This window comes from Polypterus senegalus, chromosome 2, assembly GCF_016835505.1.
Source record: "Polypterus senegalus isolate Bchr_013 chromosome 2, ASM1683550v1, whole genome shotgun sequence".
NCBI classification, from domain to species: Eukaryota; Metazoa; Chordata; class Cladistia; order Polypteriformes; family Polypteridae; genus Polypterus; species Polypterus senegalus.
Window position 1 is genome coordinate 176,944,722 of NC_053155.1, and position 19,310 is coordinate 176,964,031.

At 36.8% G+C, this 19,310-nt stretch overlaps 1 protein-coding gene across 1 annotated transcript in view; it reads left to right on the plus strand.

Annotated features, from left to right (window-relative positions):
• traf3ip2l (TRAF3 interacting protein 2-like) overlaps nucleotides 1-19,310 on the plus strand; it is a 105,505-nt gene that overhangs the window by 35,661 nt on the left and 50,534 nt on the right. The window contains exon 2 of the mRNA XM_039744967.1: nucleotides 18,629-18,712. Within this exon, the coding sequence (XP_039600901.1) occupies nucleotides 18,687-18,712 (26 nt within the window). The 5' untranslated portion in view covers nucleotides 18,629-18,686. The remainder of the gene's footprint in view (nucleotides 1-18,628; nucleotides 18,713-19,310) is intronic.

Sequence of the window (19,310 nt, forward strand, 5' to 3'; positions counted from 1 at the left end):
CCCAATCCGGGGTGGGTTGTCATGTGGTGGGTGCGGCAATGCGCTGTAATCAGTGCATGCACCTAACGTCGTCGTCCTCCTCCTCCTCCTCCTCCTCCTCCTCCTCACAAGAATACACTGTAAATTCTAATTTTTACGCTGCCGACACTGAAGAAAAGTGTCTATTTAAAAAAAAAATTCCCCTGGAGATATTAACAAAATATTTTTGCACTCTTGAAGTTAGTTGTAATTCATTTGCCAAGTTATACCAAAATGAAAAATGATAAGGCAAAGACAATTTGCAGAATTAAAATGAAATGATCCTTTACCGTTTACTAACCCGTGATAACACTGAGAGGACATGCAAACTTCATACACTACATGATTTAAACATAGAATTCTGTGCAGGACTGATGCTAACAACAGTGATGCCAGATTTATGTTGAGCAATGTTGACTCCAGTAAACAATTGAAACTATGCTCCTTTTTTGCACTTTTTTAAAAGAGACATTGTAGCTAAGCCACGTTTCCTGGTAGTGATGGTTGTTGAGTACTTTTCTATAAAGTGGAAAGAACGCAAAAGTTTGCTTTTGTTTTCTTTTCTTTTTTAAATTACGTATATTCCTTCAGCCAGAGACTGTTGCCCTCCACTGTTTTAGAAGAGAGTGAAGATCAGAAGGGTGATCCACAGCCACATTCTGATCACTGTGAAGACTTTTGAGATTCCTGGCATAAGGTTTTCTTTCTCTTTTCTAATTATGGTAATAGAGTACAGGACCGTACACTGGCTTGTATTGTGGTTAGGTTTGACTAGTAAAAGCTTCTCAAAATGGAAATGACATTAGCTCTGAGCGTTGCTAACTGCCATACTGTTTGCTGGCTATTTTTAAATAACGAGATTTATGTATTTTGTACTAATACTGTTGTCTGTCTTTACTTTCATTAGCAAACACAAGCTCAGATAAACTTTTAGTTGATATGATCTAGTCGGCTTTTTCTTTCATTTTTTTTTTTTTTTCTTGTTTATCTCCTGTCATCTGAAAGTGTGCTTTTCAAGCTATGAATCAGTATACCATGTTTGTTTTAATGCTTTGCTATTTTAAAGTTTGGCAAAGTATGCTGCTGTGCTTTCTGAGATTAGCATTTTCTAAAAACACTTTGAAATGTTATCTTCATCTTTTGGCTTTTTAACCTCTGATATGGATATCTGATAGAGCATTCTTTTAATTTCAATGTTTTTGTGTCCTTTAATTGTGCACTTTATTTGATAATGACACCGCAAGTCTGAGTGCCAAATTATTTTACGTGGTGTTCATGTGGTTTTGTAGGGGCTTTAGTTCCATTAACTAATATTTTGGTGGTGGTTAAATCTTTTTAACCAATGTCTGTTAGTGTATGTGTAAAGTCAAACATGTATTGTACCTGGAACTTGGTTCATCCTTAAACTTATTTTCTAAACATGATTTATCCAAGTTTATGATCATGGGGCACATTGAGTGCAAGGCAGAAATCACCCCTGGGCTGAGTAGCAGTCCATTACAAGCCTTACATACTTGTGTGTAACAATGATAACAGTGAATGTATACAAACGTTTTCTCTCAATTGAGTTTGTGATTTACAAGCTAAGAATCTGTATACCCTGTTTATTTTAATGCTTTGTATTTTATAGTTTTTCAAAGTATGCTGGGCCAGAATTTGTATACTTTCGAGGCATTACCGTAGTTGCTGACAACCATGACTCCTATAGTATTTCACCCAAGCCTAGTTTATAATTTACTTATCCATGTAAGAGATGCTGCATTGGTTGCAGTGTTTAAATAAAGAATACATATTAATTCTGCTTCTTTAATTAGTTTTCTTTTGTTAACTGGAGCACTAGGGTGTTGTACCGTGTTAGCCATTATGAAGGTAGTGAGAAGTCAAGCAAAATGACCCCTTTTATTGCTTCTTTATTCTATATTGTTTATATTATTTATTTTAGTTCGTCAATAAAGGTGTCATTTTTCTTGACTTTCACTATCTTCTTAACTGGAAAATGGACCTTCAAGTAGATAAAAAAATCAAAAGTATCATGGGTGACAAACAGCGTGTTTATCGCATTCTATAAGTGTCCTGGGCACTAGTGGACTGTAGTATGTTTTGGAAAAGCAGGGTGGTCAGTGGCCTAGGTTAGATTAGACTTTGACTTGAAGTCTTTTCTTTTTGTTTTTCTTCTCTTTTACAAACTGTTGATAGATTAATATTTGATACAGTTAATGATAGAATATTAATGAAAATGAAAAAAAGAGACATTTTTCTGTTGAGCAAAAAATGTAATAGTGCTTTGTGCCACAACATAAAATATATCTCTTAATTTATAATAGTGGTTTTGGATAAAGCTGAAAATTTGTCCCATTCACAACTTAAGTATGTTTAATTCGGAATAAAAACTGCACATATGTTGAGATTCATTTATTTCTGCATAAAAGAAAAGAGACTCATACAATCTGAAATAAATATGGCATTAAATAATACCAGCAGTGTTTCAGCATAGTACTAAACTAAAAGATCACTGGGCATGCTGGAATGCTTAAATATGGAGAGTTGTGCTCTGTTTACAATGACAGGATAATTCCAGTGTTACAGCATTTAACTATAGTTTACCTTTTGTTTGCACTGAAATATTCATTTTATGGTGCTTTACACAAATATTCAGCAAATGTTCCAGCTCTCTCAAATTAACAATATGAGTTGATAATTAATCAAATACCTGTTGTAGCATAAGATATGTGTTGAAGAGATCTGTAAATTCAGCAGTGGCAAGACCTTAGCACAGTGACTTGCAGACTGTAATGCATAGAATATGCAAACGTGAATATAAGAGAGAGATTTCCATCAACACATTCTGATGGTCAAAACACACATTCTTAAAGTCTAAAGATATAGAAAGCAGTAAGAAACCATGAGGCACTGTGCTCCTAATTGTCTAGATCACATATCCTTTCATGGAGTCTTGTCGCATGATATGCATTCCATAGCCATTGTTGTACAGTTTACTAGTGAACGAGATATTTACTGCACTGTGGAGATGGATGCTGAGGCAATTGTGGCCATCTTCAGCAGGCAATCCTTCCAAATTTAACTGTAGCTTACACAAAAGCTGTATTCATATTTACACTGAGAAATCAAAAATTTCTAAATTCTACATGATTGTGTGAAGGGGGACATAATGGTTAGTATAGTTTCCAAAATGTGTTTTGATTTTTTAATTTTTTTTTAAACACATATAATAGCCTCAGAGGTTCGTTATTGCCAGTTTTATATCTCTATATATCTGGTTTACAAACAGATTTGTATGTGCTTTGAGAGTGTAATTATTATAATAAGATTAATTGCATTTAAATAGTGTTCTACACAGCCTTGATAAATAGAGGTTTTGCATTCATTCTCTCATTGTAATGAGCATGTCTAGAGATGTCCATCAGTCCAAGCATCCATCCATTTTCTAACCAGTGTATATACAGTAGTTTAGCATTGTGAGTGAGGACCTTAAATACATCTGTGGGATGTGGAAGGATTAGCAGCCCGAACTACAGTTATAGTAAGAAAGCTTTGAGACAAAATTCAAATTAATCTGGCTTGTCTGCACTGGCAGTGACATGAGTTTCTCCATTTGTTAATACCAAAATAAAACTTATTTAGTGCTTCAGTGTTTCAAAGGACAAGGCATGTTTTCCTGTTCATACATATACTGTGTTAACAGGGACGTGTTATCGCCAAAACATGCAGTTAGTGGGACAATCCAAATGGTACAATTCCTTACTAAATATGAATCTGCAATCACTAAATTTGTCATTTGTTTGGCTTTTAAAAGCAAACTAATGTTTGTTAGTATAACCACTAAGAAAAGGGCAGAATTTTGTTCACTTCAGTAATGGAGGTACCTTAATAAAAATAATTAAATAGGAGTTCTGTTTCTGCCGTGGTAACCAAAGGCATCGAATATCATAAAATTTCACTGGTATTGGTGTTGAATATAAAAATTCTGGTATCATGATATACCTATTTATAATTTGATAAAATTATTTAGATTATTAAATCAAAGCTTATAGATATACTAGCTGGCTTCGCTCAATTTCATACGATAGTGGACCTCTGTTCAGGTGCTGTTGATTAATGCATGTACAGTATCATGAGTACTATGTAACTACTTCAACTTAGTAGTTTTTTTCATGCAGTTTTTCATAGTGTTTTTTGAGTGAAAAATTCCTGCTTTAGATTAGTTCTTGCTTTTTGTTTACGGTCACCATAAAACACAGTTTAGGCAGCTCATGCAATTAACTAGTATGCTTTGGAGGCTTCTTAAAGGTGTGCTGATCCCCCTTTAAAGTCTGCAGATGCAAATGTGTACAGTATATATAATCAATTGTAGAGAGCAGGTGGGCAGTCTTGTGAGAAACTGTCAATTCTCTGAAGGCCAAAAGGGGAAAATGCTGATTCTGAGTACTGGTTTCCTCACTTTAAAAATATTGTAGTAATGTCTTTGTTGGTACGGAAAGAAGACACGGGAGTCTGTAGACTTGTCGTGAAGGTGGGGAAACTTCTTCCTGTTGTATTTCTCTCTCCCTCTCTGCACCCCCAATTTACCTGAGCTTCACTGAACCTTCCACTTCACAGCTCACACCATATAACGTCCTGTCTCTTTTTCCTATCTAGGATACCTCCCCTTCTTTACTATTTGTCAGTGCCACTGTTTTGCTGGCAATATTCATTTGCATAAACTGGCAAGCCCTCTTTCTCTGCACAATAGCCTGTCAGCCCCAAGCTGAAAAAAGTATACATTACTTTAGTGTAGCACACTTGGCACAGCATTATTATTGTCAAATTAAAAACAACTGGTTGGCTATTTTAATTTTTTTCTATAACATCACCAAATTTCAGTCAAATCAGTCAAAGCATTTTTGAGATTTTATGGTGTTTATTTTTTCTGCTGTGGAGAGGGGTTTATCTCTAAATATTGATATTAAAATGCTGAAGTATACTTAGTATACTTACTGAAATATTTAAGTAAGTGCCAGATGACTGCCCTTGCTGGCATATTTGTCAGAATGCTAAGTGAAGATAATTATTTTAAATGCAAGTCAATAAGCATGATGTGCTGTGAAGTAGCAGTTAATGGACATGTGCCTTTAATCTGGTGGAAAATGAACTTTTACTAAAGTACAGTAAAAATTCTGAAGCATGTGCCTCACTTTTATTTGGGATTTCATGTGTCAATGATGTGTTGTGGGTCAGTTATGTACAGATTAAAAGAATAGTGGAGCACATATATTATGCCTGTGAAGACTTTCACCTTCATCATGATTCTGTATAAAAAAATTAAACTAATAAAATGTTTTCTAATAGTTTTATGGTTAGATCTTGGTTGGAATTATAAACTGAATTTAAGCTACAATGAAGTTATACATTTATATTTTTCATACCTTTTATATGTTTTTATATGTTTTAGGAAAGTACAATGAAAGGGGTTGACACAATATCCCAGTGATTAGTTCTGCTTTGTTAACCTCTTAAGAATGTTCCTTTGCCTGTGTGGATTATTTCCTGGATATCTGTCCTTCCTTTCCAAACTCTTAAAGCCTTTAATGTTTGGTGATAACACACACTAGGTTAATATATGGTTGCCTATCATTATGCACTACACATGAATGACATCCCATTCAATGTCGAATGCTGCTGTGACTGTAACATTCATATGTTGAATTTATCAAGTTTATTCTTATAAAGCTCAGTTCCACTTAAAGCTTAGTATGTTATCCACTATTTACAAATGTCATGGTTGTATGTCGCTCTAACGATGGTGCTGTCCATCTGTTTATCCATCATTGACACTTCCCCTCCTGTGTTTATGCTGGTGAGAGAAAAGCAAAATTCAGAAATGTTAGAGTCAGGGACACTATGAGCAGGGCAATTGCACCCCGGTGTGGTAGGTTCACGTCAATAGAGATGTCTTGCTGCTGTTTGAAATGACGTCTTCCTTCAATGATGGTCCGTCTCCAAAAGATGCAATCCCCAGTAAGTGTCTCGAACTGCCAATGGGGAATGGAGCAGACCTTGAGAGAACACTTCAAGTGGTCCTTCCTGCATTTGTTCGGGCCACCCCAAGGTCGAGGTCCTTCATTGAGTTCACCATATAGGACCACCCAGGGAATTGGAGACTCCTCCATGCACATAATGTAGCCAATTCAGCAGAAGACTTAGCTGAGTAGTATGACCTCTGGTTGATGTCCAGTGTTCCAGAATGTTAGTGCATGGAATCCTGGCCTCCCAAGCAATGACTACAATCTCCTGGAGGTAGCAGCTGTGGAATGCTTCTAGGATGCTCATTTGCTTGCGAAAGGAAGTACAGGACTCGCAACCATACAGGAGAGTTGATGTGCATGCTGCGTGATAGACCACAGACTTGATTGCCATGCAGAGATTCTGTTTAGAGAAGACACCCTTGCGGAGGCGGCTGAATGAAGAAGAGACTTGTTGAAGGCAATTCACAAACTCTTCAGTCACAGAGGCATCACTAGAGATTATGTTTCTGAGGTAAGGGAATGATTGCATGTCCCCCAGTGTTGCACTGCCAGTTTTGATGCCCGTTGGAGGATCTGTGTGGTGAAAGGCAGTCTGATGGGTCAGCCTCTTGGACATGCAGATTTCCTGGCCCATCTAGGAATACGCTAAGCATAAAGAAGCACCAGTCTACTGAAGGATTTCTGGGTAAAGTGCTATGCCAGCAGCATCATCGGCATATTGGAGCTCATGTATAATTGTTGAGGAGTTTTTTTTTGAGTGGGCTGACAATCTTCAGAGGATAAAAATATTGCTGTCCATTTGTTACTGGATCTGCACTTTGTCAGTGACATCCAATGCATTTCTGGAGAGAAGGTTGATGGCATCAAGGTAAATGTTGACGAGCACTGCAGCCAAGACATAGCCTTGCTTAACACTAGCAGGGAGCAGATGCTAACAAGGCCCTTCATGTTAATTCCGTCATGGAAGAGACTGAACATGGTGAAGAATTTTAGGGGACATCCTAATTTATTGAGCACTTCCCAAAGAATCTTACAATTGATGAAGGTGAAGCTGATGTCTCTCTGATGTTCTCAAGCCTTCTTCAATAGTTGGCAGGTGACAAAGATCATATTAATCATGCTGCATTTGGTCAAAAGCCAGTTTGTGTCTCTGGAAGTACTCTGTCTGCAATGTGGTAGAGAAGCATAGCACAGGCAAGAACTTGCCCAGTAACATCCAGCTGTGAAATACCACTGCTGGTCCCACAGTCCGATTGGTTCCTCTTGTAGATGGTGATGATGGTAGAATGTTTCAACAAATCAGAAATTTTGCGGAGCTTGCAGCACAGATTGAAGTTTGGACTTCCTGGAGAGTTGGACATTCATCTAGCTCAGGAACATAGAGGAACGTGAGGGGTCTCCTCAAAAATTGAATTATTTGCTGAGTTCGTTTAGATCAAGAGTTCCTGAAAAGTGCAATGTCCAGTGATCCATGATCTTCTGCTTGTTATTGAGGAATGTTGCGCCATCTGCGGACCAGACTGGAGCAACGTTGCATCAAACTGAACCATAAATTCCTTTGATAACATTGTAGAACTTGTAGGTCTTGCTCTCATTGGCAAAGTGTTGGATTTCACCAGCTTTGTTGATCCATTAGTCACTCTGGTTTAATAGACTGTGCTGTGTAACTGATTAAATTGTCTTCTTGTTCACCAGAAGGAGGATAATCTTGTCTGTGGCCTCATCAAACCAGTCTGGTTTCTTTTTCCTTGCAGAATTCAAGGGCTTTTTAGGAGCAAGATTAGAAGGCTGTGAGCAGCGAGATCCACAATTCGTCAACATCGGGATTGGTAGTAATGATGTCACTGAGTGTGGTAGAGATTGGGATATGTTTAAGCTGAGCTTGTAGATGACTTGTAAATGCTTCTGTGGTGTTCATGCTCACAATTGATGCAATATCTTGTGGTGTGGCTTGGTGGGTTGTCTTCTAGTAAGTGGTCTGAATACAGCATGGAGGATGTCTAGAGTCTACCCAGAATTCTGCTTCTTGCATCTGTTGTATGATCGGGACATCCTAGAGATTACACTGTGCTGCCCTATAACAAATAAACCTTGTACTCGTAAAATAAGTTTTCAACATTAAAATGAAAGAGACTTCTGATGTTTAAATCTTTGCTGTTTTGTTTTAAAGCATATTTGGAACTGCCTGACCACAAAGCATTACATTACTTAATTGTGCTTAAAGTGAATTTGTGAAGTAGCTTTTAAAAATTCTGCCAAGTAAGAAGTCAGCTTAATTTCACAATTCTTCTAATATGTAGGAACGCAAGTTTTAGTAATTGTGTACAACTATGATTACTGTAAAATCTATGATTAACTAATGCCTAAATTACGTTACTGTTTTTGTTTTCTTCTGTTAATCTAGAGTATTAATCAGAAGATTCCTTTTATAGAACTTTCTTATATTGCATAATACTTTCAGTCCATATTGAGTAGAGATTTGCCATTTTCTTATTTCAGTGTCCATCTTTAATTTTGCATATTTTAAGTGAAGACAGTATGTGTTCTCATTAATCCATTTTGAATTTATCTTCACTTTGGTTAACATTGTTTTGAGTGGAGCAGCTGTGTCAATATATGCAGTAGCTTCACATTTGAACTCTAGTGTTTTTATCGATTTTTTTTATTTATTTATTTTTTTACCCGCACTGTAGTATTAGTCTATATATGTCTGAGGTGCTTAGAATGTTAAGTAACTTTAAAATGCTGTTTTTATTTTAAATTAATTAATTGATTTTGAAGTATATATTTATTATGAAGGACAGGAGTAGATCAAAAGTAGGTAGTACAATAAGAGAATTTTCTTGTACTGTATCTGTTAATGATATGAGTGACAATCGAACATAAAGTATGAAAGGGCATAGGACCTTTCACAATTTTATGAAACCTTACTGACTTAATTGGTGTGTTTCTACAAGTTTATATAGTATATTAGTCAACCAGTAAGGTTACTTTAGTGTTACTGATTGCAGTTTATGCTGCCTGTAACCCCATTGTGGATTCTGGCAGTTTGTTTGTTTTTAAGCCTTTCGCCCACATTTCAGCTTTTTAGAGAAAGGAAAATTTTTAAAACTAATTTGAACAATGGTTTTCTGTCCTTGAAAAAACTAGATACGATGTAGTTTTGCAATGGAGTTAATCAGTTTTTTAGTTTTCCTTCACGTACACTTAAGGGAGGGCTACAATTTCAAACGCTTATAATTCCAAGGAAAATCAACGGGTGAAAGAGTAAACAATCCCCAAATGCAAGATTTGTGTATGTAGTATTGGAATGAAAGCCAGTCACATGGAAAGTAAATACTGTGCACAAACGTTTGGGAACTGATAGCCAAAATGCTAGATGCTGAACCCAGCGTGTGAAACAAAATTAGTTGCTTAATACAATTTCTTTGTTTCCATGCCTGTGTTATAAAAGTTGTCAATGTGAGAACCCATGCTGTATTTAAAAGTTATCATTGTGCATGTCATTGGAACAGGCAAAATGTTGAGGACCTATTTTATCTGGTCTGTCCAATGTTGCTTTGTTATTTATAATACTTGATTCAGTAGTGTAATTTTGATTTAATATATCGATATGCAATTTGATAAGGAAGCTAGAGTTCTATGTAAAGTACATTATGGTTAGGGAGAAGGGGAGAGGCTAGAGTCAAGGTGCTAAAAGTTCTATTATTTCTTAAATTGCTTTCATCTTCAAATTGGCTATTCCTTTAAATGTTTTTATCCACATACATAGTATTTTGTTTTTATAAACCCTGTTTTATTAAGAAAATGGATATTAAATTTTAGTGATTAAATATTATTAATTATATCTTCTGTGTTTCCTAGCAATTGGATATTTATTAGACACTATTTTAGAATTTTTGATGCAATTTAGTCAATTTAGTCTTGTGTTTTAATGTAAAACACAATACAGTCATGGGCCTCCTTTAATCAAAATCTAAATTTACTTTCATGCTGAGCTATGACCTGTATGTGTTTCCTGCTATGTCTATTTTTAATTAATTTCAAATTTGTGGCAAAATTTAATTTGAGATGCTTTCACAGTTTTATTGTGGGTATCTGTCTGAACCAAACTAAAATGTGGGATACTATATAGAATGCCTTTACAGTCATAGAGTAGGACCCTGTAGTTGCTCTAAATAATTAACTAGGCAGCCATATATTGGAGTGGAAACAAAGATTGAGACCATCCATGTATTATTTAAACAGTTGTAATTATTTACATAGACTAGGAGTAGGCAAACTTTTGGTGGCAGGCTGAATTGTCAATAGTGATTTATACAGCTAGCTAGCTACATATAAAACCAAGTTAAGACTATAAACCAAGATAATTTAGCAGAGATGTTAACTTTAAAAATAGTTGTTTCGAGATATGGTTTGATTAAAAGCTATTAAGAGTGATTCAAAAATGCCAATGTCAGCAATTTTAAAAGTGATCTCACTATGACACTGTTTTAGTTACAACATGGAACTGCATGTTTGTGCTCAAACTGTTGATATGAACTAAGAAACTGGTCTTCGCAACAATTCATTCATTATGAGGATTTGAATCTAAGTTCTTGTATATATGCTTTCAGTAATTTTCATTATTGAAAAGACCTGCTCACATAACTGTATTTATTATGTTAAATATATGGTAAAAACGTTATTTAATTATTTATGGGTTATAGTGCATGGCAGCTTATTACATTACACCAGCCAATAGTAATATTGTCTTATTGAGAACACCTTGGGACTGGAATGTTAGATAGTTCTTTTAAAAAAAAAAAACAGGACTGATTGTGCCAGTGTCAAAGGCTGAATGTGAACCTTTAGACATAGTTTTCTGACCCCGACATAGACTATGCATTTTTAGATGCAGTCTCGCCAGCAAATCGCAAAGAATGCTATCATTTGATTTCATATTTCGGTTCACCAGCTCATTGAGAATACATTGCCTGAGGTACGCTGTGGTCTTTGAGTGAACTACTAGCCATTGCTTACAGGAGTCTTCAACCATTGCTGACGGTGTTTTTTTCACTAACCCTTTGCATGAATACTTCTTCCTTAAGATTGGATCAGATATTCTTCCTTGTGGCAGGAACCAACATAAGTTGCACCACCCACCTAGTAAAATACTCCATAACTATCATCAAGAAGGCCTTGCTTTCTCTCCTGATTGGAAATGGTCCCATTAAGTCCATACCTAAACAATCCCTGTTGATAGTGTGGTGATTAGCTGTAGCTGTTCAGAGGGTATTCCAGTTGGGGACTTGTATACACAGTACATGGGAAAAGACTTCCTTGCAAACTATTGGCCAACATGCCCTATCTAAGATCTTAAATAGTATCTTTTTAAGTTCAAGGTAGGTACTGATCTTTCTTCGTAGTATTGTAGGAACTTGGGGAAATGCATCTTGAGATTCACTAAATGATAATGATAGCACCGATCCTTTGTTGATACACAGTGGTATAGCACTTCTGGATTTCCTAACATGGCCAGGTCTTTCCCCACTCCCACTACCTCTCTCAATCCATGACATATAGGACTGGCAGCTTGAGACTAGACTATGTTCTGCATGCTCAGGGCAAGATCAGGTTGTTTGAGAATACTCTTCTCTGCTGGACTGGATTTGTCAACCAGATGCATGAAGTAGTAATGCAAGTTAGTACTCTTGATGAAGCATGTTAAGGGGGTCTGTGGCAGTGTAGGATGTTAAAAATAAAAATGGTGCAGCTCAGGCACTGTGGGTGTAGGTGCATGTGATAGCGTAGCTATGTAGCCCTGAAGTACTTAATGATGTGTGATTAGTTCAGCCAGTTTCTTTATTGATGCTTCTCAGGTTGTAGTTAAGGCACATGCACACACAAGAGTATAAAAAGGAGCCTAAGCAGGTTAGAGAAAGTAGAAAGATTTGAAAATGAAGAGAAAGATGTAAGAAAGAAAATAGGGAGAAAAATCAAAGTTGAGTGTATTGTTGTCAAGAAAAAAGAATATTGGGCAAGCAAGCCGGTGTAATGGGTAGGATGCTTAGCATTCAGAGGTTGGCTCCATGGTGAGTGAGAGGTACAATGCTCATGGGGTAGGGATGTTTTGTTACTGGAGGGCTTCAGGAGATCATCCTATGGATTTTAATGCGAAGGTGGTGGGTTGATGGAGCTTAGCTTGAATGCCCAAGCGGTGACCAACTGAGATGGCTGGGATGCAAGCTTGTTCAAAGGGTTGTCCATGCTTGCTGGTGTCTGTGCTGCTGCTGAGCAAACCTGGCAAATAAGCAGAGGCTGAAAAGAATCAGAGGGAAACACAGAAGCTTAGAACAGTGTGAGATGCAATTGATTTAATCCCTCTGATTTTCTTATTCCTGTTTTTATTCTTTTGAACTATTTATTGATTACTTATTAACTGATTAGAACACCCAATGATAAAGCATTTATTTCTTTTGGAATTATTTATTAATTAGATTAACTGCACTGCATACTATTTTGTAGGACACTGTTTAAATAAAACTGCGCCATGCACATCTTTTGCTGCTACCTTTGTTATGTGTCCTTATTTCCCCAGCCATCTGGGTCATATGTCTCTCAGGTTCAAGAAGGTTGTTAATGCCAGTTATGGGCATCTTGGGCATCCCAGTTCAAACCAGATTGCTATGAGCCTTATTCTTGAACTTATGGACCCCACTGCCTGGTAACTTATACTCCAGTCATCTGGACCATGACTGGTAGATGGTAAGCTCTACTGAGACCAATGAGTGCATTCTTATCAACAAGGGCATTGACAGGTGGCAACCTTCCTGTGGATGCAGAGCCTCAACGAAAGCTTGCCCTTTTCTCCCTGCACCCTCCTCTCAGCAAGAAACAATTTCACTTTTGCACATTCCCTAAGTTACTCGTGAGATGCCTTTTGAGCTTTTCTCATAAGCTATATTTTGTTAAGTTAAAAGTGGTGCCAGTATCTACAGCTGCCTTGCCAGTAACATGTTGTACCTGAACAGGCATGGTATAAAATGAAATTCATGAAAAAACATTTTACTGGTATCCTAAAGATGATAGAAAACCTGTGGATACAGATGTTCAACACAGGTGAGCAAATCTGTATATGTAAAAGGAAATAGGATATCTGATTTTCTGTGAATGTGTAAATGTCTTAAAGGTAATGTCTGTGTATGGTGTTGTATTTTAATTGTATAAAAAAATAGCAGTAAGTGCTGTGCAGTTCAACCTGATTAGTAAGTTGTTGCAAACTGGAAGGTAGCCATGTCGTATTCTTCGTTTTCTGGCAGCAGCATTAGTAAAATGAACAAGTAACTGAGTGAAAAACTGTATTTTTATTCATTTGAGAGATGTGAATACCTTCTATCTAATCTATCTGAGTAGCAGAATGTTAATGAGCATTCCAATATTTAAGAAGTTCATTAGTGTTCACAGTTAATCATTTGTACATTTGTTAGTTGCTTAAAAAAAATAAAACAAATACAAACGTGTTATACTGGTATCTAATCTTTAATTATACCAGCATATGGTCTTTAGGCCATCCACTCCTAGCTTGCACCATGGTGACACTGACAGAGGGTTCAGTTGAGGCTTTTTTATTCTACTACTAACCCTATCGGCAGCTCAGACTGTTTCCATTCTGCATCAGAGGTTTATTAACTTATCAAATGACCTTTGTGTGACGGCTACAATGAGGGGGGTGATGATGTCGTATGTATTAGGGGAGGGCAATATGGCTTCAAAATTATAAATTTGCTATAATTTTTATGACAATATAGGAAAATACTGAACAATATTTCATTGGAGGTTGCAGTTTCTCCATTCTTTTTATCCAGTGAACTACTGTTATTGATGACAGACTGCCTAATTCGAAGTGCGAATCTATTGCCTCAAGGTGCCACCATTATAGTACAATAGTGATGACACAGCATTTTATACACTATTCAGTGACAAAGCATAAGTCAAGTGTAAACATAAGTAGACTAGGTAGTGTTTTCCCTGGAAATCTTAAGTATAAGTATAACATGCCTGCCTAATACTTTAGTTTAACAATAATAATAAATAAAGTAACTTAACCTTGTAATTTTTCAGGTGCCTGCACAATATCGTCACCTAATAAAATTGACCTCAAATTGTAAGTACAAAAGTAAACAAATCGCAGCAATCCAAACACACCTTCGGTCATAATGTAAACACTCATTACATATAAAAATAAAATAAAAATGCTGTCAAAACTTAATCAGGGAAAAACTTTGCTGAGGATATTAACTGCAGCTTACTAATGAGATTAATGGAAACTACACTTCAGGAAAACAGGTCTCGTGTATTTAAAACTGAAGTAAAATAACACAAAAAACATTAAAATCCCCATTCAAAATATTACTGAGCTCAAAAGGTGCAAGTGTGAGTATACCATTTCAAAGTGGCCTACAGTATTTACACAAAAGACCAACAAAACTACTATAATGAGAGTGTTTTAAACAGACACTTACCCTTAATGTAAACAATATGTATCCAAAGGGGATAAAATACTAATCATAATTGAACTATAGGGCATGAACATTGCAGTCTGGATAAACATAAACTGTTCTGCTGTAAGGTGAATTGTGCAGCATACAAGCAAGAACAAAAATCTAACATATTCTACTCTACAAATGCAAAGATCTGTCAAACACTGCACAGGGTAAAAACTATAGCATTTGTAAACAAGTTCTATCAATTATTTCACAAAGATATCAGAAAAATAAAACAATTGTAAAATTGTACTGAGGAATTTAAGTTGTGTGACAGAACACCATTCTGTCCACAGCATCTAGCTTCAGAGCAGCACGGTTACATATTACAACATTTCCTCTGGTGCTGAAAGCCCTCTCAGAAGGGCTGCTTGAGGCAGTAATGCACAGGTACTTTTTTGGGGAAATGTATTTCTTGTGTTTTCCACCACTCAAATGGATTGACATCACTCTCCACCTGAGGTATCATCAAGTAGCTCTTGATCTTTTTTAATAGCAATGTGCAAAGACTTGCCTTTTCTGAATTCCTGTATTTTTTTAAATTATTTTTTTTAACAGCAAAATACTTTTTTTTTTTTTGTTTACTCCATCCCTTGCATCACCACCTGCTCTAACGTCTGCAGCAATTGGGTGAGCTGAAGCAGTTGAGGGGCCTGGGTTAGGGCTGTCGTTTTCTGTCACCATAGCCGTGAGTTCTGTTGTAGCTGCTGTTTCTTTAATGGCTTTCATCCCGTCATCATTATTGTAGCGGTTTTGAACTGTGGGTTAAGTGTGGATTCCAAACTCAACAGCTCGTCCACACAGTCTTCTGTGTGTGTATTTGGTGTTTAGACACTCTAGAATGGTTTATTTGATCTTTTTGCTTAGGTCTGTGTCATCACAGCCAGAACTTTAGAGCATCTGTGAAGCCCAGAACCAAATGTTTTATTTACTGCCTCCAGCATCCCAACATTTTGCTGTGTTGGGAAAAGATACCTGTGCTTTTTGTCTGCAGGTAACACATGACGGATGGCCTTTTGTTAATTAATAAATCTCTCTGTCATGTGTTGTGTTAAGCCCCATTTTGTTGGTGTCTCAGTGATGAGACTATGCTCTGGATGTTTCAGTGCTCTTGTGCATCAGTAAGTGCTTTCTTGTTTTTCTAGTTATTGGAAAAAATTTCCGACCACCTTTTTGTAAACTCCAATGGCTCTGTCTATTCTTGAATCCCACGTGCTCCTCTCTGGAACACATTTAATTTAAAAAGAAAAACATCATGAGTAAGTTTAATGGTTGTGCTGGTATGTAATAAAGACATTATAATATTATCAAATTTATTTTATTATTTAATGTATTTTATATTACATTCACATTAGTTATATTCATTGTTATTAACAGCTTTACCTACTGTCACTGTTCCTTTTTGTATTTTTAAACATCCTAATAAATACAAGATCATTTTCCCTTAAATTGCATTTTATAGAGGAACCCAAATTACTCACCAGTGGCACCATGAAGCATACATCCATCCATCCATCCATTTTCCAACCCGTTGAATCCGAACACAGGGTCACGGGGGGTCTGCTGGAGCCAATCCCAGCCAACACAGGGCACAAAGCAGGAACCAATCCTGGGCAGGGTGCCAAACCACCGCAGGACACGCACACAAACATACCCACACACCAAGCACACACTAGGACCAATTTAGAATCGCCAATCCACCAAACCTGCATGTCTTTAGACTGTGGGAGGAAACCCACGCAGGGAGGACCCAGAAAGCGGGAAGTGAACCCAGGTCTCCTAACTGCGAGGCAGCAGCGCTACCACTGCGCCACCGTGCCGCCCCTATGAAGCATACAGTATGTCCAAAACAAGGAAGCCTCTTTCAGTTGTTAAATCAGAGTGTACTGACATTTGCCCTGCTGTCTGTTGTAATGCAAACCATATGGTCTTCTCACAGCGACCATCTTTCACACCTTCTGCAATTACGTTGCCGGTGTGTTCTTCAAGGAAACAGGATATTTTCAAAGTAGCTTTGCAGCTGCCAGATTTCATCAATGAAATGCACTGTCGAGGTATGGCTTGGATATTCAGCTTGACCATAAATATGTTGTTTTCACAAAATGTGAAGGCTTCTGCAGTTAATGCATCAGAGTTTGGCGACATGAATCATACAATTTAGGTAGAGCTGTTTGACTGAAATATTTTTGGCCTGGCGTTGTGTATCTTGGGTCTAAAGTATTCTGAAGTTGTTTGAAACCATCCCTCTCAACCGCCTGAATTGGCACTGTATGTTTTGTGATGTAATTGGTGACAGCATTTGTTATATCGTGCCATCTATTGCTTTTCTTATGGTATGGCACTTTTTTTGCAGAATGATTCTGCTAAAATTTTCTGAGTGTGTATTTGTGCTTGTCCCTTGGGTGATTTAGACTTGTTGTGGACATCCGACCCCTGAAGCTTTTTGTATTCTTGATATTCTATGTGGTGGTTAGTTTGCAGATGATGAAACAATTTGGTTATCAAGCTGTCTTTAACAGCAACTGATTTTTGATGTAGTTTTCAGATTGCTTTCTTTTGAGCAATGTAAGTCTTTTCAAAGCCAATCCACCTCTTTGTTGTTGAGGATGATCCACGTCTTGCAATTGAATTTAATGACATTGATTGCAAAACTGTTTTATCACCTGGAGCCTTTTTTTAGGCAGCTACGTTAGCTTAACTTGCAGTGCGCTGATTGTGCGCGCATGTGCGTTCACTTTGCGCGAGCAGTAGTTTATCCTATTAAAAGTAAGAGTATCTAAGCCTCACAACCAAAGTTAGCTGTGACTTGAAAGATTTTCTGTTTAACAGACTTTCCATATTTGAATGTGACAGACAGATTTTTTGTTGAAGTGTACAACACTAATCTATTAAATCTGAAGCATCAGACATCAGTATTCAAACCAAAATGGCCAAAAACAGGTTATTCTTGCATGGCTGTAGAATTGTGTGGATGGTGGTAGTCAAACATCCTGAACTCCTCCTGGGCTTCAAGATATAGAGTGCCCATTCTCTGATCCTAGGTCACCTACTTCTGTTTCATGCGTGATAAGAACATAAGATGTTTGACAGATGAACGGTGACCATTCAATAAATCAGGCTTTGTTAGCTAATAGCTAAGTTCTCCCAGTAGTTTATCCAGATACTTTTTACTGTCAAATTTTCTGCTTCTAGAATAGACACATTATTTTTTTTCAGATTTTTCATACCATATGTTTAACCTTAATTTACACCTGTGCTCTAGAGTCTATGATTCTCTGTTTACTGAAAGAATTATGTTTTCAGTGCCTTTGCAAATGTAGAACTTTTTTTTTTTTTTTTAATCATTCTTGGGTTACAAACTTACCCTTTCAAATAAGGGTAGGATCACTGTTTTTTTAAACTGTCAATGTTTAATCCATTTGAATAGGTTTCTTTAGTTTCTATTACATTATGTTTGTAATATGAAATCTTTAAGAGGAAAGCTTTTTTTAACTGATCAAGTAAAAAATGCTTTTCACACCAAACAGAATCCTTCTATAATTCAGTTACTCCAAGTACCTGAAATTGCACGGTCTTGCTAACTAACATTTAAGTTGAAACCATTGTGTACAATAGGAAGGCACATTTTTTTATGTTTTTGTCTGTCATATTAGGTGATGTCACTACTTTAAATTCAAAGACCTACTTAGACCAAAAAACTGAAACTGATGTGGTTTTGACAGAAAATACCAGAATGCCACTGATGCCTGAACATATCAACCACTTGCGGTGATACTGGTGAAAAGGAAGAAATGATGAAGCAAGAAACAACGTTAAAGACAGAGGATACAATACTAGCCTTCTGGGAATTTATACACATTTTTTAAGATTTACCAGAAACCTCCCTGCATTTGTTGTACCTAACATATATTCCTATATTGAGAATTTTACAAGTAATTTGCTACTGTATCTGATTGCTTTAAGTTGCACATAAGTTATAGCTGAGGGTGATTTGGTCATAAAGAGTGAAAAATTCAGGATTATATGAGTGTCTTTTAACAGTGAAATTTTTTTGTTTTCCAGGTGTATGGAATTTGGGCAGTTGTGACTTGTCAATGTATCCTGAGTTTGAGTAGTCGTGATGTTACACTGGAATCCTGGTGAAAGGTACAGTGTTTAGTAGAAAAATTCCACATTTGTCTTGGGAGAGGACCTTTAAAAAGGGAATGCTTAATTGACAACAATATGAAAGTATTACAATTTTTATTTGTGGCCTCAATGAACTTTTGTATGCTTTTTTTCTTGCATTTTCTGTTTTAATGAGACCTTAAGGGACCCAATACCAAATAATGGCTTTATGATATAAAAGGATTCCTGTAAACTGCGCTGAAAGCTGTAGTGTGAACTTAGTTCCTTAGAACCAGACCTAGCCCACAACAGTCACAGTATAAAGCCTGTATTCTAGACATTGTGGTTTACCTGGAAGGAGGGACTTTTTCTTCCTTTTCTGAACATGTGTTTATGAATGAGATTTACTGTGTTTTAGGTTTTCTCAAGTATAGATTGAAGTGAAAATCATGTCCAGCAAGGTTACCTGTGTGAGCCCAAGAAGTTGAGTACTTGACAGATCTTGGGATAGTGGGGTTAGGAGACTCTGTTTGGAGCTGCTACTTATTGGGTACTTATCCCTTTTCTCCTGTTCCAGTGTTTTGGCTGATTCAGACTGAAATGGCACCTAATGATCATTTGGGTTTGTTAGGTGTTA